At 40.6% G+C, this 22308-nt stretch overlaps 2 protein-coding genes across 3 annotated transcripts; one reads left to right on the plus strand and one right to left on the minus strand.

The window, feature by feature from the left end:
* The first annotated feature begins 327 nt into the window (after positions 1-327).
* srpx2 (sushi-repeat containing protein X-linked 2) lies at positions 328-9560 on the plus strand. Its single transcript, XM_035160836.2, has 10 exons — positions 328-611; positions 3799-3876; positions 4654-4845; positions 5901-6077; positions 6393-6516; positions 6596-6717; positions 6922-7101; positions 7448-7581; positions 7695-7816; positions 8722-9560. Exons 1-10 carry the CDS (start codon positions 566-568, stop codon positions 8900-8902), a joined length of 1356 nt encoding a protein of 451 aa, XP_035016727.1. The 5' UTR covers positions 328-565; the 3' UTR covers positions 8903-9560.
* Positions 9336-22222, minus strand: sytl4 (synaptotagmin-like 4). Of its 2 annotated transcripts, XM_035160835.2 has the most exons (18): positions 22074-22201; positions 21949-21991; positions 19626-19804; positions 17998-18213; positions 17322-17431; positions 17024-17135; positions 16759-16920; positions 16052-16163; positions 15874-15964; positions 15673-15767; positions 13841-13939; positions 13186-13364; positions 12703-12805; positions 12059-12220; positions 11350-11455; positions 11148-11262; positions 10844-11052; positions 9336-9964 (listed from the first exon to the last, which is right to left on the minus strand). In XM_035160835.2, exons 3-18 carry the CDS (start codon positions 19742-19744, stop codon positions 9816-9818), a joined length of 2139 nt encoding a protein of 712 aa, XP_035016726.2. In that variant the 5' UTR covers positions 19745-19804; positions 21949-21991; positions 22074-22201; the 3' UTR covers positions 9336-9815. The 2 variants fall into 2 exon arrangements, with proteins under 2 accessions (XP_035016726.2, XP_035016725.2); XM_035160834.2 differs by lacking the exon at positions 21949-21991 and having other exon boundaries at positions 22074-22222.
* Between the last annotated feature and the right edge of the window lie 86 nt (positions 22223-22308).

Raw genomic sequence — 22308 nt, forward strand, 5'->3', positions numbered from 1 at the left:
AAACGTCATTTGAATCCTGTCTGTGTCATGTACATGTGGCAGAATAGACAATATTGTTGACTTTGACTTTTATAAAATAAAAATAAACATCAGAGAAAACCTCTCCTGGATGACTCACAACTTTTATTTGATCTTAAATTTGTTGTCTATTTTCACTTTCTAGAAGTTGTTTTAAGTTTTTTGTTGATCTTTCTTTTCCCCTTTGTTTCTTATTTTCTTTGATGAAATGGCTCTGTCGTCACTTCAGTCCTTCTCTCGGACGTCAGGCGAAAACACACACATGAGAAGTCCGGTAGCGCCACCCAGCGGTGGTTCTCTGTCATCGTGGCCTAGAAGGATCATTTCTTTAAAAGCTGCGGAGACTCTGCAGTGACGAGACGCTCATTGTCTTCAGCGATGAAGTGAAGTTTGTAGAAAAAGACGCGTCTGGTTTCAGTTGAGAACTTTCTGTGGATCGTATCTTTGTTCTTGGTCCTTTTATTATCTGCGGGACTTTGGAACCTGAAGCTCAGACCTCAGGGAAACTTCGGTTCAGCAGGAGAAGTTTCATCTTTGTGTTTCTGACATGATCCTCAGCTGCTTTGTTGCTGTGTCCAGTTTATTCTTCACAGGTGAGTCCAAGGAAAACCCCTTTAGTCAAGTCATCAAGTTCTTCAATAATATGTTTGTATTATAGTGTATATGTGTAACATGGTGGAAAAAGTACTCAGATACTTAACTTAAGTAAAAGTACAAAATGTTAAAAATGTTATTTAAGTTACAGTATGTTAGTATATGTAGTATTTAGTAAAAGTAAATATACTGTGGATGTAATAGGCTACTTGGACTTTACAGTATCCTATGATTGGTTTGTTATTTTGATGAAGTAATGGCATCACTGTGTTGGTTGAGGTTTAAACTACAGTTTTTCATGTCAGGCTGCAATTGATTATTATTATTTAGTTCATTGTTATCGATCAATTTCCTGATTTGTGAAGGGAAACCCACAAATTACTAATTTTACTGTCATTTAAAATGACTAAAGTAGAAAATTATCACAATTCAAAAGGTGAACTCATTAAATCTTAATACAATCTAATTACATTTCCTTTGGGCCACCTATTAGTTTTAATTTGATATAGGCCTAAAGTTAATCTGGATAAATCATAGTCTATAAACTCTTCAAATGTAAAAATCTGAGTTTATAAAGTAACTAGTTAAACAACAACACTCATTAAAAAACATAAATAAACAGATAGAAAATGACAAAGTATACTCAAATAAAAGTGCAAATTAGCATGACATATAAATACTCAAGTTCAGTATTCAATGTACTTTGATACTGTACATTTCTCTATTATATAATATTTCACTGGAGACAGTTGAAAGTCATGTGACATCCCTGCATCTGGGGGCCTGCTTTCATCCCCGCTGTAATAACAACTGTATGAGATGCAGATGTGCAGAATGTTTGAGGTGACTGGGTGAAAGCAGACGGACCCACTCCTCCCTTCAGGAATGAGGAGCTGGGATGCAGCTCGTTCACAACACCTCCCAACATGCAACTGGCCACACTCCAGTTATGAAGAATCTGAACTAAGCCGTAGCTGCAGCTGAGCCACTTTTTCAGACGCTTCCCTCTGCTGTGTTGACCAGGCAGCTTAATTACAGCTCGGCTCCAATCAGTGGCAGCTAATTACCGAGGAGCCCCCCCCTCTGGGCCGAGCGCGCTCCAGCCTCCATTTAGTCCTGCAAGACAACGACGGGACCTGAGATCCGCCCACAAGCTTCAGATGATGAGTGGAGGAGAAAAGATGCAGGTTATTATCTCTGCTCTGTCATCACAGACAGATGAAACCCACTCCACACCTTCCTCCGGTGTGAGTGGGTGAGTCATGTGTCTGAGGTAGAGTCACTTCTCTGAGTGGTGTCTGATGCACAGTGTGTGTGTCAGTGTTGTGGAATTCTGCACCATTTTGTTTTTACATATTTGGATTTGTTGCTTTGGGGACGCTTTAGATCTTTGGGGGTTGAGCTGTTGTTCGGACGAAACGAGACATCTGAAGAAGATGTGAGCTTTGTCTGACACAGATATGAAGATAAACTGATAAATAATGCGCAGATTAATCAAAATACTAATGGAAATAGTTGCTAGTTGAAGCCCTACAAGCCAAATCATAGTGGGAGCCATTGAAAGAATGACACATCACAACAAACAGAAAAACACCAAAAGCAAATCACAAAACATAACAAATAAGAAAAACAACCTTTTTTAGGATGTAATTAGCCAATGTGTTTTCTTATTTGCTGCTCTGTGTTTTGGGTTTTGTTGTTGTTTTTTTTATTTGCTGTTGTGTTTTCCTATTTTTTGTTGTGATTTGCACTTCAGGGCAGCAACACCCTGGGCACACAGGTAAAAGACCAACAGAGACATGTTGTCTTGTGTCATTTTGAGTGTCTTTGTGCATCCTTTATGAGTTCTACTATTGTCAAACAAGAAATATTAATGTTCACTTCGTACATAGGCTCTTGTATCTTGGACATATATATTTATATATCTGGTGGGCCTGTTCAATGACCCTATAGGACAACTGGCTTAATCTTTAACTGTGCATTGGTTTTATCATATTTCAGGTGGAATCTTAATCTGAAAAGACACAAGTAGCTAGCAAGCTGCAAATTAAATATAGTATTTTATATAGAACAATATTCTCCTCTGCAATGTGGAGTAGAAATATGATGTTGAATGAAAAGGTCTAGTAAAGTACAAGTATTTATCTTCACCTCTGCAGTAGTTTTACCTGCATTTGAATATTTGTATGCATGCTGGTGCAGGTCAATCAGCGTCTCTGCTTCGGCCCAGCAGTGCAGACCATCCCGGTGATGGGCTGCGTCTGTTTATTTCCTCTGTGAATAATTCTATGTACGAGCTTTCTGAGTGGAACACTGGGCTCATTATGAGAAAAACGCTGATGGAAGTTTTAACCCACACGTCACTGGAACAACCCAGGGCAGCCTCCAGAGCAGGAAAGTCAAATGAAGCATCATTATTAATAAAACACAGTGTTAACCTGTGAGGACTTGATTTGTTTGAGGGCAATTGGGCCAAAAAACATGCAAAAAATCGGAGCCGAAGCAAAGGAAGCAGCACAGGAACTGACTTGAGACGAGGGCGGAGGTCGACACACTGGAAAATTTGGCTCTTGGCTCTAAACACAGAGTCATTTTCAGGATATCACAAAAAATAGAGTGGCTGAACCACAGCAGCTGAGGGCGGAGGATGGCAGAGACAAGGGTTTATTGTGCTGAAAGAATGATTCAGACAAAACTCAGCACACGAGCCACGCTCCTTTTTTTACATGGAAAGAGATGAGTGAGCGGGAGCGTCGCCAACAGAGTAATCAAAACAAGCAGTTTGTCCTAATTTGTGGTGAAGACTGTGTCCAGCTAAACATTTCACAATAAAGCGAGGGCCAGAAAACCACTACAATAGTCGTCTTGCACACTTTCTTGACTCACATCCACATTTTTTTCTGTTCCCTTCAAAAAAACAACAAAAATCTTTCCACCATTTGCGAGATTGACATGTTTTCTCAGTCTACCTCTCAGGTTGTAAACTTGCAGGAGCTTCCCCTCAGAGTCCCAGATTGCAAATCCAGGTGTGTGTGCACTGGAATGTTACTGAGCGTGTGTGAGAGGAAACCTGAGAGGGAAGTTATGGAAATGAGATTGTGCTGCAGGGGGAGAATCACACAACACTCTGGGTACAGAAGCTTCCACTTCCAACATGTCTGACATGTGTTCTTTGTTCTGTTTCAGCTGGCTCCGGTACAACAGTGGATGACGGCTACAATGACTTTACAGAGGACGACAATGCTCCGCAACTAGACTACAAAGGTGCGTATTTAACCCCCCACCCCCATTCTGCATGCGGAAGTGTCCAAGATATCACTGATGGCCGTTTCACTGGTGTGTGACTGAAGTGTGTTAGAGAAAAGTGCTGCAGATAGATGCACTGTATGAATGTGTGTGAATCAACAAATGGCAAAACTGTACTGTTACTATTATTATTATTACTATTAAGACTAAAAAAATTGCTATAAATACAGTTATTTATATTAGGACATACATTAATATAGACTATAAGTCTGAGTTTTTAAGCTAAACAAGATAGATACAAGATAATACTGTTTTTTAATGTGTTTATGAATCCGTATGATTTTTTAAAAACATAAATCTATTGGTATTCATGCAGATGTAAAAAGTGATATGTGTGATAGCTCTTGGATACAGGTCATTGATCAGAATAATAATATATAACAGCACAATCCTGGTATTATCTTTACCCCTCTAGCTTGAATTTGCACATATGTGACCTCAATTTGGAAACAATTTTTGCAATTTCATCATGTTGTGTTATGCTTTTATAGAATTTAACCAAGTTTGACCTCCGCCAAGGCCCAACTGCCCCTTCCAGTTCAATCAAACTTCACACACCCGAAGATATCAGTCCCCTAAATGTGCCTGATGTTTTTCATCAAGATCCATGAATTGTTTTCTGGGAAATGGAAATATGTTGTGTCGGTTTCTGTGTAATCTTGACAGGGGTTTATTTTTATTTAACGTTTGGGGTCATTGTGATAAAATCTGACATTTCATTTGCTAAATTATCAGAACCTTACTGGTGCCATTCTCCGGGTCTGACCAATGGGGAGGTGACCTGCTACTCTCCTCGGGGCCCCGCCTACAAGAGCACGCTGGGCACCCGCTGTGAGATGAGCTGTGACCGGGGATACAGGCTGGTGGGGAGGAGCTCCCTCCAGTGCCTCGCCAGCCGCCGCTGGTCGGGGACTGCCTACTGCCGCAGTATGTGGAGACCTCACCATCACACATGGGGACACATTATGGGATGTTTTGTGTTTTGTTATTATCGACAAACGTAAAGACCAAAAGCAACAGTGAAGTGATGCTGCTGAAGAACTGTCTGTGGTTTCAAAGCCTATTAAAGTTTATTACTCTGCACCATGGAACTCCATTAATGATAAAACTCTTTTATAAAGGCATCTGTGAGCCACATTGTTTCACTGCATCTACCATCATTGCCATAAGAAAAGACATATTTTGAGTGATTCCTCATACAGAATCCTGCAGATTCAAAATGTCTAATAATTGAAAAAAGTCCCCCACAACTGCATCACGTGTTACGTAACATCTGGTCAAACCTAGTGTCCAGGAAATTAGGAAATATTTCACCTTTTTGAACATTTTTATATTAAATTCTGGATAGTTCAGAAAAATTTACATCCTCAGTAGGAATGACTTGGCCTGCACTGTAAAAACAAATCCGGTCAAAAAATCTGGCACCCTTGTGGCCAGATTTTAACCGGCAAAAAACAGAATACTGTAACATTTAAAAAACGTAAAATTACAGATTAAGCACGTACCACAAATAAATTATATGGCTGTTATTTTATAGTTAAAGGATTTCTCTATCAAGGAAATTATTGTCATTTAATACAAAATAAATGTAAAAAAACATTAAAGCTTAGATATCATGTAGAAACCACCATTAAATAACAGCTTGTAATGTTAATTATAAACAAAATATCTGGAAAATAATGGTATTTTTGGCGCATTTAAATACACTAATTTTACAGTTAAACGCAGAAAGAAAACCTTAATACTTTAGTATTAGTTCATTTCTGTCAATGTCATTACAGTTCTTTCATTACTTTCCCATAATATTGCAGTTAAAAAAATGACAATTTCTTAGTGTGTGGGGTTGAGACAGGGGAAGTTGGAAGTATTGAGTTGGACCCACTCATTGTTGATTTTGGTCTTTTATGGGATTTGTTGACGCAGCCTCACTCTTAAAGATTCTCCCTGATTCTCTGACCGTTTTCTCTTCTGCTCTTCTTCAGAAAGGCGTTGCCACGTGCTGCCACTCATCCCACAAGGCAGATACTCCTGCACTCAGGGCTTTGTGGTGGACTCCAGGTGTGAATTCACCTGCGACCCCGGCTATAGCATCCAGGGGGAGCACTCACGCACCTGTCAGCACGGGGGGTCGTGGAGCGGAGGGCAACCGGACTGTTTAGGTACACACCGCTACTGTGCACGTAAAACGAACCACATGTTCAAACTCGCCGTCATAACATGGACCTGAATTGAGTCCATCTGCGTTGCTGTGCAGTTTCCCATCATTCTTTCACAAGCTGCACGTCCCAGTGTCCACTCTCATAATAACAAGCATATTTCCTGCTCCTCTGTTCTCTGGACTGAATTCAAACTGTTCTCTGTGCTCTGATGTCTCTTCACAGGCTGCTCTGGGCTTCCATGTGTTCCCGTTCAAACCAATTTCCTTCCTCTAATATCTCCAGTGTTATTCTTACCTTTCAAACTGTTCCTTTCAGATACCGATCCCCCAAAGATCAGGTGTCCTCTGTCCAGACTCAAGGTCGCTGATCCGGGGAAACTCACTGCCAGGGTCACCTGGGACCCCCCCACTGCCAAAGATACCGCTGATAAATCACTTGAGTATGTCACTAAGTTCCTTTACCTCTGTCTCTTGTTTAAATGGAGTTTAACCTTTTGGTCTTCACTTGTGTCTCTGCAGGGTAATATTAGTGGACCAGCTGTCGGGCTCTGACTTTAAAGAAGGAGTAAATGTTATCCGCTACAAAGTGTTCGATCAAGCCAGGAACAGAGCCGCCTGCAAGTTCTTTGTCAGAGTTGAGGGTGAGATCACGAACCTTGATATTCATAAAGCAGTTCATGGAAAAATACTAAGTGCTTTGAGATAATGAATGCTGTGATATGGTGCCATACCCATAAAATGTTATTTGAATGAGTTTAAACCCAACAGATTAACTGGAGGCAGCTTTATAACTTGCAGGATGTCAGTTGGATGTTTGTTTTGTTACCATGATGTTCTCCTCACAGTGAGACGATGTCCAGCACTACCTGCGCCCCTGCATGGCTACCTCACCTGTTCCTCTGACGGGAATAACTACGGTGCAACATGTGAATACCACTGCGATGGAGGGTATGAGCTGAGGGGGGTGTCGAGTCGCGTCTGCAAGTTCAGCCGCAACTGGGACAGAAATGCAGCCGAGTGTGTTGGTGTGTACAACAGCAAATACTGCGTGTACTAGTGGTGGAAGAAGCACTCAGGTCCTTTACTTCAGGAAAAGTATTAGTGCAGCAATGTGAAAATACAATACACCACTACAATCAACGGTACTGCATTTGAAAATGTACTTTAAAGTATTAATAGTATTTAGCCGTGAAACAAATGTAGTGGTGTAAAAAGTTCAATATTTCCCTATAAATCGTTGTTGAGTAGAAGTATAAAACCTTAAAGTTGTACTTGAAGTGCATGTACTTTCTATCACTGACATATACGATACACAACAGTATTCATGGTGTATATAAGGTTTAAATGCAGGATTTCATTGTGTGTTCGTAGCGATGGAGATTAAATCCGATGTAAAAACAACTTCAGCTCTCCTGGATCAGTTCTACGAGAAGAGGAGGCTGCTGATCCTGTCTGCGCCCAACATCTCTGACTCCGACTACAAACTGCAGAACATCATGATTCAAGTGAGGGAACCTGTTGTTGACTTAACATTCATCTCCACACAATACTGAGTTTCTGAGAAAGTTTAACAAACATCAAGAAACTAAAAAAATCGGTTTTCTCTGTTTTCCACCAGAAATCAGACTGTGGATTAGACCTGCGACAGGTGACCGTGATCGAGCTCCTGGGCTCCCCGCCTCGAGAGACGGGTCGAATTAAAGAAAGTCTGCTTGGCTCTGAAGTCATCGAGGGATTGAGGTAATGGTCAGATACTTCACCACTTAGTTATTCAGGAGGTTTATGGTACATTCTGGGGGAAAATGTCAGTTTAGTATAACATTTAACTCAGTTTCTGGCAGAGTTCAAGTTCAACCCCTCCCTCCCACAATCTTTATCAATCATTAATAATGATGAGGAAGCAACTGATAATAAAGAGTTTTTAGTAAACTCTTCTTGGTTTATTTCCCCACATGAGTCATATTTCCCCCCCACTCTCTGCAGTGGCAGTCAGCCCCCCAGGGGCCCCACCCCTCAGCTTGAGAACCACTGCTCTATTAAAATGTCAGGAGCCTCCTAACATAAAGGGAGTCTTTGTTAGTTTGATGTTAAAAGGAAAAACTCCCCTGGAAAGATTAACAGTGTTAGTAGCACAGTCAATCCAGGGTCGCAGTAATGGGATTTTGACAGAACCGACACAACAACATCAACAGCAGACATCTGGATTCAGTTCCTATGAGAATCAGGGGCTTTTAAAATCCATTCTGCACCAGACAGGAGACAAAACCGTGTCGGCACTGATCCATTTAACAAGAGGCAAAGATACAGCTTCTTTCCACCAACTGTGAAATTTGAGTAAGGGGCACTGCTCACTTTTTCCAGACTCTGGAAAATCTCTCCCAGAGTTTCTTCCTTCAGTCTCTGCACTGACACACAAACCCCACAGCTGAGTGAGAGCTGCACACCAGGCACATTCTTTCAGTATAGTGCTAAGCACTCTGAGAAATGTAGAAGAAGAAGTAGATATGAGATAACAAGGACATTTTTGGGCCTTGTTGTCAAAATAAAACCCACGGTACAATTACTTATTATTACCTATAACCACTTTAACATCACAGTATGAGACGGTGGACTGTCCCTTTAATAGCTGCATCATTTCTCTGCAGACAAGTATTCAGAATCTCCAGGTCCTACTTCAGCATGGTGCTGCTTGACAAGCTCGGGCTGGACCGAGAGCGCTTCATCACCCCGATGGCGTCGGACGAGCTGTTCTCCTACATCGACGGCTTCCTGCTGGACGAGGAGGAGCGAGAGAGGCTCGAGCTCCACAGAGACTTCTGCGATTAACTCAATCAGACCCTCCGGTTGCCACAGCGATAAACTCATCAGTAGAACTATAACAACATGAGGAAGGACAAACACCCAGAAGCCAGATCCAGCGGAACATGAAGAAGGGGAAAACAGGACGAGAAGGCCGTTCCTCCTGTTTACATGTGATCGTTATACAACACTGAAGAGATAGCACTGTTTTCTCTATATCAAGTCATCAGCTGAAGGCATGGAGGCCACCACTGATACAGAAAACATTTAAACTAATATTTAACTAGAACTTTAACACATAAATGATAACCACTGCGACAGAAGACTCAGGAACATCCAGCAGGTATTGAGGTGAAATGCAGAGCTGAGATAATCAACCATGTCCTGGGTTTCTCTTGGGGGACAGAATATTTAAGGCAACTTTGAGGTAAACATATATAATTGAGATAAAAAACAAATGTAACAATTTCAAGTTAGACTTTATTCGTTTTATATAAATATAATTTTATGTGATAATATTTGTGCAAAATAAAATGTTGTAGATTAAACTAAGCACAATTTGTAGAATGCAACAACACAAATTCTGTATACAACTATAAAGAAACACATTTGTGACCCTGTTTCTGTGCTAAGTGCTGTGCATAATTTTAATGTATGAAGCCTGAATTAAAAAAAAAACATAAAATGACTGTGTCAATGCTCTTGGATTAAAGACATAGTGTTGTATGCTTTGGCCCATTTCCAGCAGTAACACCAGTCTGCAGCATGTGTGTGAGGGGGTGTGAACAGATGTCTGTTGTTCAGGAGGCCAGTAAACTGATGAGTCTGATGAAATAAAACAAATCCACATTCCTCATTAATCTCACTTTCGTCTCAGAGGTCACAGCTTCTCCTCTTCTCAGTCTCTTTTCCCTGAAGGTCCAGGGCTGCGCTGCCGTCCTCATTTGCCCTCCTCCTTCCGCATAGTGGATCGCAGTGGAAGAGTTCCCTCTGCCCACGAGTCGGGGTACTGCATCATCTTCTCCCACATACTGACCTCCTCGCCGACCGAGTCCATTTCCACTTCCTCCTTGCTTATTTTAACAGTGCCTGCAGGGGTGACGATAAGTGCAGCATTAGTGCAGAGTTAGCCGTTATTAATAACGATGCCAAACTCCTTTAACGCTCTTAATTGTCACACTGGGGAGGGGCTTCGGCAGTAAAACAAAATTAAGCATGTCCTTCTCGTAAAGGCAATTTAAGCTTAGGCAATAAAACTAATAAAAGTAGAAAAGAAAGTGTTACTTTCTCTTTTCATGGAGACTTTTTTTTCAACCTTCATTCCACTGTTAATGTGTCATGGGGGTTAGAGGCTGAACAAAGTTAAAGAGTCGTTCCCTCACTGGTTCCAAAACACGAACATAGTTCTTCGAGACAAAAGCTAAAAGAAAAATCCAGTCTTTGTTTTGTGCAGACATATATTCCCAAGTCCCCCCCCCACCCCCTAGTATTTCTTCCAAAGTTCCTCCAAAATCCCCCTTTTTGTGTTTCACTGTTTTTGTGGGAGTTTTCAACTAAAACGGCTGCAACCCTGGAATATGTGCACTTCCTAGATTTAAGTAAAACTGCTTAAACAACATCATCAGATTTAAATACAGTTCTGAATAACTGTTTAATGAAAGGAGGAGAAATTCTGTCCCCATCACACGACACTCAAATTGCTTTAGAGGAGGATCTTCTCAAAGCCAGCGTGAGCAGCAAGAAAAAACAGTTTCAATATTTATATGGACAAAAGCTGTATTATTGTGTTTACAATATAAATACGATACAGTTAATCTGCCAGAGCACTAGGTCAACAAGATCTCACTGAACAGTCTAAGAAACACACACAGAAACTACAAACGGAGGAATATCTGAGAATTTTAAAGAAACTGTCTTTCATGCAACATATGAAATATCTGGATTTATTGGATTCTTTCAGTTTCCTACCTTTTACCGAGCTGAGGCGGACCCCTCCTAGGAATTCATTGGTCAGCATGGCCTCCTTGTCCCACACAGTCAGCTCCAGACACATCTCCCTCAGCTGCTCCAGAGCCAGGTCCTTGTACACGAACGTGTGGTCGTAGTGGGGGTCCAGGTTCTTCTTTACGACTGGAGTCTTCCTCTTTGTGCTCTTCCCTTTCGTTGGGAACAAGTATCTGCAGAACCACAAACACAGAGTGGGTTTATAAAGGTAAAACGCTCTAATGAAAACACGTGAGTGGGTTGTGAGAGTTGACAGATGATCACTAACCCCTTCACAAAGCTATCTGATGTCCCTCCTGGTTGCATTGCCATCAAATTATTTGCCTCTTTAATTAAGATGTGCAGTTCTCCCCTGTGTTCAGTCGCCGATTCTCTTTTCTTGACTGAAGAAGAGAAGACACTCTGATGAATTTGAGGCTAAGCGTATGAGACAGTCAGAACTAAATGCAGTTTTCTTATCGGACTTTTACCTTTGGTTTTCTCAGTCGCTGGCTTTTTAGATGTGACGTACTTCAAGGAGATGACCAACTCTCCTTTATACTGAGCAAAAGCTGAAGTCTGTGCAGTGGAGGCTGCCTGTTTGATACAAGTACATGAGAATTAGGACACGGAAGGATCTCACACAACAACACAGTAAACATGTTATCTTTCCTAACAAACAGGTATCAGCACTAAAACCTGACTAACAATAATACTGGTCGGCTGAGGCTAATGCAGGGTGGGAAAAAATTCCATTCACCATAATGATAAATACTGAACAACCATATTTACTAAGATTCGTGAACAAGGCAATTTATTTCTATATACATCACATGAAAATATATAATGGAAACCCACTTTCTAGTGACCTTAAACATAACCCACGTATTTTTATGTCCTTTTTTAAACAGCTGCCAAAATAAAATAAAAACTGTTTTAACTACTTGATAAACAAAATGGTTTAATGAAAAAATTACAAAGGATCTTCTGCTTCTGGTGAGTTCTGCTCTGGACACTAATTGATGAGAGACGGATCTGATTACTAAATCCCCCAACATCATAGTGGGGGCAAAAATGAATTCAGCAAGTAAGTTGGACCACATAGATACACACAATGCATTTTGCAGTGTAAACACACTGGGGCCCCTCCACTGGACCTTTTACACATAGTATGAGACAGAAACACAAGTTCTGTTCTACCTTTGACATCAGAGCCACATTGTCCTCGTCCGGGGAGTCGAGGTCTCTGGAGTCCAGAGGGATCTCCACTTCTCCCAGGAAGGCGTTGCGGCTGAGGCGACCGTGATGCCACACTGATATTAGCATGGAGCGGGTGAACAGCTGAGAGCGGTTGATGGAGTACTGGAGGAGGAGGAGGAGGAGGAGGAGGAGGAGGAGAAGAGTGGATGATTCAGAGATGATACAGTGATGGAGAAGTCTCACTGTTTATAATATAATGCTCTGGTGCTGAGGGAGTTTTAAATAAATCATGTAACATTGATTAACGCAGAAAATTAATTCAGAGTTTATTGGAGGTTGTAGTTAAAGTCTCCTGAAGAATCTAAGTTAAAAATTACAAAATTACAAATAGATTCCTCCAGCTAATTTTCTTTCCAGCACTTTTCTTTGCCCCTTGATTCAAGCTGACTCTACATTAGAGGCCAAGACAAAAATCAATATTTGACAACAGGTATTCTAATCTGCAACGTCAATATCAAACGTAAGGGCTCTGTAGGTGTGGTCATTGTTTGCAGCAGGCACGGCGCAAGGTCACTAATCAGGGAGTGTCATTGAGTAAACAGGATAAGGTCAGCAGCTGAGAGGAGTCAGATATAAACCACCACCTTAAGTGTTTCTTTATAGACGGGGTCGATGGTGTTTCTCTTGATGGTGGTCTTCCTTTTGCTCTGGCGAGATTTGTCGGGGAGCAGATAACACTTGACATAACTGAAAGACAAAAATAACAAGTCGGTCAACCCGTTTTTCTCCTCAGCACCACGTCAGTGTTTTGCTGAAATTTCCTGATTGAATGCTGTGAAAAGATATTTGTTGACATTCAATTTCCTTTGAAATCTCGCAGTAAATCACATCTGGGATGTGATTATCGCGACTTTGTAAACACGGCAACCTCTTATCCACCCAGATCAAAGCTATGTTAACATCACTGAGGGGTGTGTGTTCAGTGGAAAAATGTCTCTCAGAGCCACGGTTCGGCAACAGCCGCTGCAAAGTTTGAAGTCTTGAGCAAACTGTGCTTCCAGACGACGTGTTCTGCCAAGTGGAGATTCACACAACAGCCACGCTAAGTCAATAAGTTTAATAGTTACGGGTTTGAAAGCTGCCGTGTGGCATCGGCGTAAGCCAGCCCGTGGCACTCCTTGATGAAGACCTGGAGGCTCTGGCTGTCTTCGTCGTAGCTCATAGAGAAGACGATGTTCCCGCTCACCTCCACGCTGTCAAAGTCTCCTGCTTCACTGTAAATACTCATCATGCTGCCCATTGCGCTCTGCGGAAACACACACACACACACACACACCTGAATAATCATCAACAATTCCTGTTTCATTAGCACCAAATATTGACACTTAGATTAGAATTGGACAGACGTGCTCTAAAGGCTTAATGCTGCAGAACAAATAGAATAAACTAGAAATAACACATAAAACAAATAAATGATATGTAACATAAGACATACTGGAGGGTGTAGAAAGTGAGTCAGGGACAAACAAAGAGAAGGTTTCGGTCAATATCTTAATCCAGAGTGACAGCAGGAGAGTCATCCTGTAGTAACAGCTTTAGTTACTATGGAGACATGTTGGTGGACTGTACACAGCGATTTCACACTTTCTAATTTGCTGGAGGTTTCCTGAGGCTGTAGATGCTCGTTCAGATGATCCAACATCAGTTTTGTTCTGAAAGAGATTTTCCTCAAAGAGCCTCCAGTTGAGTAAACGTGAGCTGTGAGAAACGTCAATACTTCACCTTTGAGCTGTGCAGGCTGGAGGAGCTGGATGCCATTGACCTTTTGTGAAAGCTAACCAGGCTGTCAATATCTTCATCTTCCTCTTCATCTTCATCTTCCTGTGGTGAGATAACAGACATTTAAAATCAGACACACACAGTGGGATTAGTTTTACCCGAGATTCACGTTATTTGTAAAAATATAACAGCAACATCTAAGACAATGGATTACCAGAAATGTATCTGGTAATTTACCACCAATTGTTTTACTAAGGCCACCGAAGCAGCATCACTGACAACATTATAACTGAGTCAAATACAGGATTTGGAGAAGAACATTTTCCAGGTGATGATGACGTCATACATTCATATTTTCCTTTCTGTGATTGATGTAATTACTTTGTTTGGCTACAAACTATCTATGAACTCATCTCTTACATTCTAACACTGTCAACAGGACATTCAGTCACTCAATCCTGTCATAAGAGGGCAACTGTTGTATGGGCATAACCTTCAGATGTTTTAATGTCATGACTTTTACAACAGTCTCCTCTTACTGTTGTTTTTATTCTTTGTTTTAGTCCTTTATACAATATTTTGTTTTTTTTAAACCCCTAGTACTCTATGCCTGGGAAGTGTTATGTAAATAAAATGTACATCTTATGCATTATACAATCCAATGCCACCTGAACACCAATAACTCAAAATACATATCATCTACTGACAAATTTAAAATGAAATTTGAAAAGGTCAATGTGAGATCCAAAGTTACAGTTGAGTATTTTTGGATGATTAACTTCCACTGAGCCTCATCTGTTTATCCCACTTAACTAGTAATAGTAAGTGGAGTCTTCAGCACCTGCTGGGAGATACTGGAACTAAACCACACAATGAAGCTCATACAACCGCTCACCACAAGTTGGGGAGAAAGAATCATTGATCTTTAAAACAAATAAAAACCAGCTACAGTGACTAATATTTGAACGGTCACTCACATATTTGAGCAACTTAAGTTGTGAAAATAATTTAAAAAAACAAACATTTTCCAGGATATTTTACTTTTTGTCCTATTTTCTATTAGTTTATCATGAATGGAAATTTGGTCAACTGTTTTCATGGACATGTGGGAGCCTTGAAATAGTTGGAAATTGTTGAGATATATGAAACATCAACTGTAAAGGCCAAGTTTGAGAGTTTCTCCCCTCATCCAGTGATTTTCAACAAATCAACGTAAGAAATACTTAACCTCAGTGGACCACAAATAAATGTGGCCACAAAATGTTTTAATAAGAATCTTTCTGTAGTTTGTTTGTTTTGCTCACTTTTAACTGTGTTGGTCTTTCCTTCCAGAGTCCATTACATGAAACAATTGAAATATTAAATATAAATTAAAGACATACAATAAAGTATGCAAGTCGTTAAAAACACATACATTAATTTACCCACATTGTACTGATAAGAATGCTCACACGCACCCATTCAGTCAGTCTAACAGTAACAATGCACTTCCTCATACATAAGAATCCTCATATCACACTAGTTTTGTATTGTCTCTTAAACTCTTAACTACACAGCAGTTAACTGCCAGAACAAATATTACAATCATGCAAATATCTGAACACAAATATACTTTACAAGTTGTAGTGTCGGACAGGTTGAAAATGTAAAATACGCAAGGATCAGTTTTGTGTCCCTACACTGAGTTTTTTTTTTTTTATACTGGTGCTCTCACAACAGAAAGAATGACAGAGGCCAATGTTTAACTAAATGCCAGACATTAACTTTTAATATAAAATATAAAAGCAGTGCATAAGAATATCAAAATCTAGATATTCCTTCAGTAAACAACTCACCTTAACGTCTAAGCCTGGTACAGAACGACTCCGGTTGCCCATCGAGGCGTCAGGTGCCTTGAGTCCGTCGCGTAGGTCGAGTGTCGACACGGACTCTAAACGTAAAAACAGTGAATCAAACACATGTATAGAGACATTGTTTGTCCTTTGACTCAGGAATAAAATCAACTGCACTGCACATGGTGAGATAAAGATACTAACCAGGAGGCTTTGGGGCTCGTTTGAGGCTCTTCTTGAAAAGTCTGTCAACGTCCAACTCCGAGCTCGGACTGACGGGTTTTACTTCTGGAGCCTGTGGGGACAGAAAAAGGGAGACATAGTCAGAAGAGAAGAAAGATATATAATAATTTGAGACCACGTTAATTTAAAAGCATCTCACAGCGTTTGCTTCTGTGTTGGTGTCGACGGTGACGACACATGTTTTGACTGGGATGGTCAGACTGGAAACAGTGGAGCCTGTTGGACTGGACTGGAGCGACTCCTTCCCTTTCCTTGTTGACAACATACAATTAAATCAAATACAGTTAAAACAGGCAGCTTTTAACTTTACAAATACAGCGTAGATGTCTACCCCTCATCCACATTATAATCAAAATGGCATTTGGAAATCGCAGCATATCTTTAAATCATATGTGGAGTCTATTTTAATAATTATGCTTGTTAATATCATTATTTTTCAAGTCAGACACAGGACATCATTTTAAATAAATTACTTGTTTGTTTTTATTGCAGCTTCAATAAAAGATTCTACATTTTTATAACACCTTTTAATGGAAACTATGAGGTTTAGAATTCCAAGCCAATATTAATAATGTGTAAAAAAGTATTGTCATTACTCCGCAAATCATCTGATAATTTAAAGCATTATACAACAAGTTACAATGTAATTTGTATTTATCAACTTTACCGTATTTAAAATTATCAGAATATTAAAGACTAAAGATTTCAAGTCGTACACTTGAGCAGGCCGGACTGAGACCAGCCGTGGGGGAGGAAGGCTAATCTCTGCATTATCTTCACCTCAAATGTTGTTTGAAGTTGGGTAGCAGTGTTTGTACATTTCAGAATAACTGTAGATTAGTTTACCGTGGCTGCTCAGGGGTCATACGGCCGGACTCAGTCTCAGTTTTATTGCTGCTTAAACTGGCATTTTCTGCAGACTCTGTATCACTGCATGTCAACTTTGACCCGACGTCCTCCTTGGATTCAAATGATTCCTTCGAAGCAACTGAATTCTTGCTTGAATGTCTGACAGAGAAAATTTGACAAAATGCGGAGACGTCCTTAATCAGTGTTTCAGAAATATGTTAACATTTTTGAATACTGATAAAACTAAAGAACGAGGACAAACCCTTTGTTGTCCGTTTGATTCTTCTGCCTGGGCAGAGGCACGGGAAAGGGAGGATCTGGGTTTATTTCTGTATTTCTCAACAGCTGTTCTCCGGTCGTCTCACGCTTCTTCACTTTAACACAGAACAAAAAAACCACACACACATACCCGTCAAACAAAATGCTCTCATGTTAATGCATTTTTCAACATCTCTCTCCTTCCACTGTTGAACTAAAGATTTCTGTGACTGTGGGCTCGGCTGAGAGCTGTTTACATTCCTAGTTGGACGGTGATACCCACTTCCTCTTCCTGTACTCACATGGGGATTTCTTTTTGAGCGAGACCCTCACTAGGTTGTGTCCTGGCGCTTCGGAGAACCGGTTGACCCTCTGATCGTAAAACCAGTCACCCGTCCTTTTCTTCAGATCCCTGGCAGAAACAAACACATTTTAAAAGTTTAAAGTGAACTGGATTAACATTCATTCAAACAACTGAATGCCACTGTAGTTAATGTTTACCCAACACACTGTGAGCTCATCAGTATGTTCCAAAATGCTGAACATTACTGTTATTAACATTAGTCATGTTGATACAGTTACAGATAAATGTTGGATTGTTAACGGCTGCCAAATATTTTAATTTCTCCATTCATCTCATTGCATTATACAAAGAGGCATTCCTGTCATTTAGCCTTTTCTCATTGGTATAATCATGGTGGACAAAATAATAGAAACAACTGTCAGATTAAAATATTGTATAAAATACTGATGATTACTGATTACAATATCTTTTACTATTTTCAAATACATTTCCCTCCTTACATCTTTTTTTTGTGTGACTATTTTTAATCCGGTGTCATTAACATCCTTGTTTGGAATAGTGGGAAACCACAGTGAAACCAACAACCGTGTGTGCACAAGATAAACAAAACAGGAATCTACTCATAGAAAACCGGGGAGGGTCTGAGGAACAGCATGAAGAAAATGGTGTCTTACGATTCTTTGGCGCACACAGAGCACAGCCAGGATCCATCGGGGAGGCCCGTTCGGCAGTTGCTGCACACATGGTGATTGCACGTCTTGCACTGAGTGGAGAAAAAAGTCAGTCGACTCAGAGGCTCCAGGCATCGGCCACAAATACGCTGACTGTATTTTCCACTGCCACGTTTGGCCCCTTTCCTCTTCACGTCCAGCAACTCTGTCTTCAACTTCCTGTGACAATCATGACATCATCCAGTGAGTTTTGGGGTTTTATATACACACACACACACACAACAGGTGAATCAAGCATTGGCCAGCCATCTACAGGAGTAAGAAAACTTTGCAACAGACACAGAAACACACTGTACACTTCCTCTTTAAACCAGGGGGAAATGTTACATGTTAGATTTGGTGTTGAATGATATGTCTAAATCAAGCACTGGGGTTGACCAATGAGACGGAGTTTAAATCTGACAGTATTTCTAATCTTTGTTGTGAGGAACCTGTTTATTCCTGCAATTCAAAACACATTGACAATGGACACATCTGTAAACTCAGACTGGGTAAAAACAGACTGTGGTTTCACAAACAGAAATGACGTTGTATGTGTGTATTTGCATACAGAGCACGGATGTGGTCACAGGGGACACATTCAGGACGCATTTCAATGCCAGGTGTCAACAGACATCATGAGTAGCCATGTGCATCCATTTGTGACCATCTTCTAACGGCCACTTCCAGCATGATAATGCCTTTGTCTTCTGTCACAAAGTAACCAGGTGGCTCTGTTGCATAAACCTAGTCAATCTGAAAATAAAAATAAAGAAACCACCACACCTGAATCCAACAGAACATATATTTCATGTGGAATGTGTAGCTGATGTGATGTACTCATGTGAAGCAGAACCTCAAAGAAATGTTTACAACCTCTTGTAAAATCTACACCACAAAGAATTGAGGTCAAAGAGAGGAACTAGCCAGTATTAGCGTGACATTACTAATAAATTTCATAACATGATGACCACGCAATAAATGATTATACTGAATTGTGGTCCAGCCTTAAATCAAAATATTGTGCACTGCCACACAAAAATGTGAATAATAAGATAAGATATATTTGTTGTCCACTATGTGAACACCAGTGTAAATTTGTCTTGGGCTGTACTTGGGCTCTACTGTTTGAAATACTGGTGCCAACAAGATATGTTATGAATGAATATTTTCATTGACTAAAATAGTGCCGGTGCCTTTAACACCATTCAGCCTACATTCCTCATAAAGAATATGAGGGTAGTGGAGAGTATTATGACTGTGTGAGCTGAACCACCTGCAGCTCAACCAAGTAAAACAAAGGAGCTGGTGGCACATTTGCATTTCCACATATATTTATATCCACTTACTGTGTATTTATTATAATTAGTAGTACAATTTTATAGCAGTCTGAACTTTTTACTCAATTACTTCCTCTTTGCTGACTGGATTTTGAGATACTATCACAAAGCAATTTCCCTGCAGGTGATCAATTAATTTGTATTTCTTTTCTGAATCGACGACACTAGCAATACCTTAAATCTGATGTTGAAAAAAGTAAAGCAAGTTAAACACAATTTAGCCCAATTAACAGGAAAACGTTCTCTTCTCACCTCACACGCTGCTCCTCTCCCTGCCTCAGCTCCTCGTCCCGCTGCAGCACCTCCAGGATCCGCTCCCGCTCGGAGTCAGACAAGAAGCCTAGGCTGATCATGTTAGCAGCCTGGGGCATCGTGCCTTCAACAACAAGCCCTCAGTGCCAGTTAACTGACGGTCGCATTGAGAAGATCCCCTGGAGACAAACACAACATCAGGAGTTGACTCAGACGGGAATATACTCTCGACTGTGTCACTGCAAGAAAAGGTGGAATTCATACCAAAAAGAACTGTATTTTAAAAACTGAAAGTTAACATAAAAAAGATTACAGAGGTGAGAAACACTCTTGACATAACTATTGCAGAGCCTGTTTTCTTATGATTCCATGGAAGACACGCACAGTTATGGCCGGTTGTGTACACTGGTGTGTCTGAGAACTGTCAGACGTGATGCTATAATGACAATAACAGCAGTAAATAGAAGAAGGTCTATGCGGTGACTTGGGGTAAAATGCAGAGAGAGCTGCAAGGTCTCTCTGCAGCCAGCGATGAACACACTGCCTCATTTGACTATCTAAATCTCACTGCACATGTAGCTGTAGAGCAACATGGTTCCTTCTTGTATTCAAAATTTTGTACACACACACACACACACACACACACACACACACACACACACACACACACACACACACACACACACACACACACACACACACACACACACACACACACACACAGAGAGAAAATAGTCACTCATAGTAATCGGAACATTGAAACATGTTTTCCATTCACAAGGGGGAAGGAATCAGTGATAACAACTATGGAACAAAGTTTGGGCCGAGCCCGGTTCTCCAAAAATGACAAATGACTCAAAAGGAACCAGGCTGCCAGAGGATTTAAGAAATCCCACAGAAAGCCTCTGCCCGGGTGAAAGGTTGTTTTGAGTGGGACGGACAAAAACAACACCAAGTGGGTTCCCACCCTCTAAGGATACAGAGAGACGGGTGGAGTTCAGTAGCTCAAGCATTTGTTTAAGCCCGACATTAAGCTTATCATCTGTCACTATCCCATCTGAAACTTCATGCTCCATTTATTTTCCAACAGCCTCAAAGAGAATTAAGTCAGAGGGAAAATGTGCATGTGAAGAAGCTAATTAGAGGGAAAGCTGCAATTCTAAAGTGCACGCAAAAAAACCCCGAGACCTTCTTTTCCTCATTGTTTGAATGCCTGAGGCAAACCGACTCCAGCAAGTGTTCAATAATACCTGCTGGGTTACTTGTCTAAGAAACCTTTAAGGAAATGGAGCGTGCGTCTGTTCAAGATGACCAAGAGATACAGCTTCAACTGAAAAACATATAATGGGCATTTAAGAGGAAATGGTTTTTTTTTTTAAAAGCACATCGAGCTGAGAAAGTTAGGTCACATAGTGGAGGTAGTTGTCTCGGGTTGTGTTAACTGTAATTGACATTAATTCTCTGAGCTTGAGGTTCATTTTGGTTAATTTCCTCAGCATTAATCCAGGTTTTTGTCACATTTTAAACTGCACCACATGCACAGTTTCCTATTTTCAACACAAACTCAGCTAAATGTACAAGTTTTAGTTTTGTCTGTTTAAGAAAGTACAAAGCCGTAAGGAGCTGTACTTCTACTACTTATACACACTACTTAAAGACCAGTAAAGGTATGATGTATATTTACAGTCTTTCATGTGTATTTCAGATTTAAAGTCTCACATTAGCACTTTTAACTGTTTTTCTCAGTTTGTCTTTACATTATGTAAATAAAATGTTTTCCTTGATTAACAAACAAAACATCCTCCAGAAGTTGTCAATAATATGACAACTTCTACTACTACCACCACTAATATATATAACAATCATCATCATCTGTAATTGTATAGCACTATTCAAACAAAGGTATAAAGTGCTTTACAAGAATATCCACGTAGTAAACTCAAATAATGAGAGATGAGTCAGTTGTTGTAGGATTAATAGAAATGTTGAAATTCAGATTGCAGAATTTACACGTTCAACGCAAAGTGCTGATGTTTGAATGCAACTTTAAGAACCACAGGTTTGTTTAAGTTTAAACAACGTGATCCCCACAAACATGTCGGCAGATACAGAAAGACACGAAACTCCCATTTAACGCGTGGAAACAACTTGGCTGTGAACACCACGGCTCTGGGTTGACGTCACGATGCCAGCGGAGAATTAACGTTACTTTTGCCGTATCTATAGAAACCAGTTTGCGTTAAAGTTAAAAGTTTGACGCGTAAACAAACGAAGTCACGACTTTAGTCCATTAAAGAAAACACACGCACGCACACACACACACCTGTTGTTAAAGTCGAGGTCACACCGCTACTCAGTTCGCGTCACTGCGACATTAAACACAACAAAAACAAAAACAGGTTAAAAGTAGCACACGAGCTAACTGCTAACACAAGCTAATTCCTTTACCTGTGTAATAAACGTGTCGCCTCGTCCTCTGCTCCTCTGTCAGCTGTCTCCCTCCTCTCGCCTCCTGCTGCTGTGTTGACTGAGAGACTCTCTGCTACCGGAAGATCAGGAAAGTTTGCAGCAGACACACACACACGCACACTGAGTCAGGAGCGCCTCTCCACAGTTTCCATGACAGGTGCTTCCCTGTGTCTGCTCCGTGCGCCTCAGCAGAGACACACTGGAAGTTCAGGAA

This window comes from Hippoglossus stenolepis, chromosome 7 (assembly GCF_022539355.2).
Source record: "Hippoglossus stenolepis isolate QCI-W04-F060 chromosome 7, HSTE1.2, whole genome shotgun sequence".
Classification (NCBI taxonomy): Eukaryota; Metazoa; Chordata; class Actinopteri; order Pleuronectiformes; family Pleuronectidae; genus Hippoglossus; species Hippoglossus stenolepis.

Bases quoted from the DNA above. Each gene is read 5' to 3' on its own strand.
- srpx2 (XM_035160836.2), top strand. From the start codon at position 566: ATGATCCTCAGCTGCTTTGTTGCTGTGTCCAGTTTATTCTTCACAG. The intron at 612-3,798 runs GTGAGTCCAAGG...GTTCTGTTTCAG, and splicing joins GTCCAGTTTATTCTTCACAG to CTGGCTCCGGTACAACAGTG. The intron at 7,582-7,694 runs GTGAGGGAACCT...GTTTTCCACCAG, and splicing joins TGCAGAACATCATGATTCAA to AAATCAGACTGTGGATTAGA.
- sytl4 (XM_035160834.2), bottom strand. From the start codon at position 19,744: ATGCCCCAGGCTGCTAACATGATCAGCCTAGGCTTCTTGTCTGACTCC. The intron at 11,456-12,058 runs GTAGAACAGAAC...TGTATCAAACAG, and splicing joins ATGTGGCTCTGATGTCAAAG to GCAGCCTCCACTGCACAGAC. The intron at 11,053-11,147 runs GTTAGTGATCAT...GTGGTTCTGCAG, and splicing joins TCAGATAGCTTTGTGAAGGG to ATACTTGTTCCCAACGAAAG.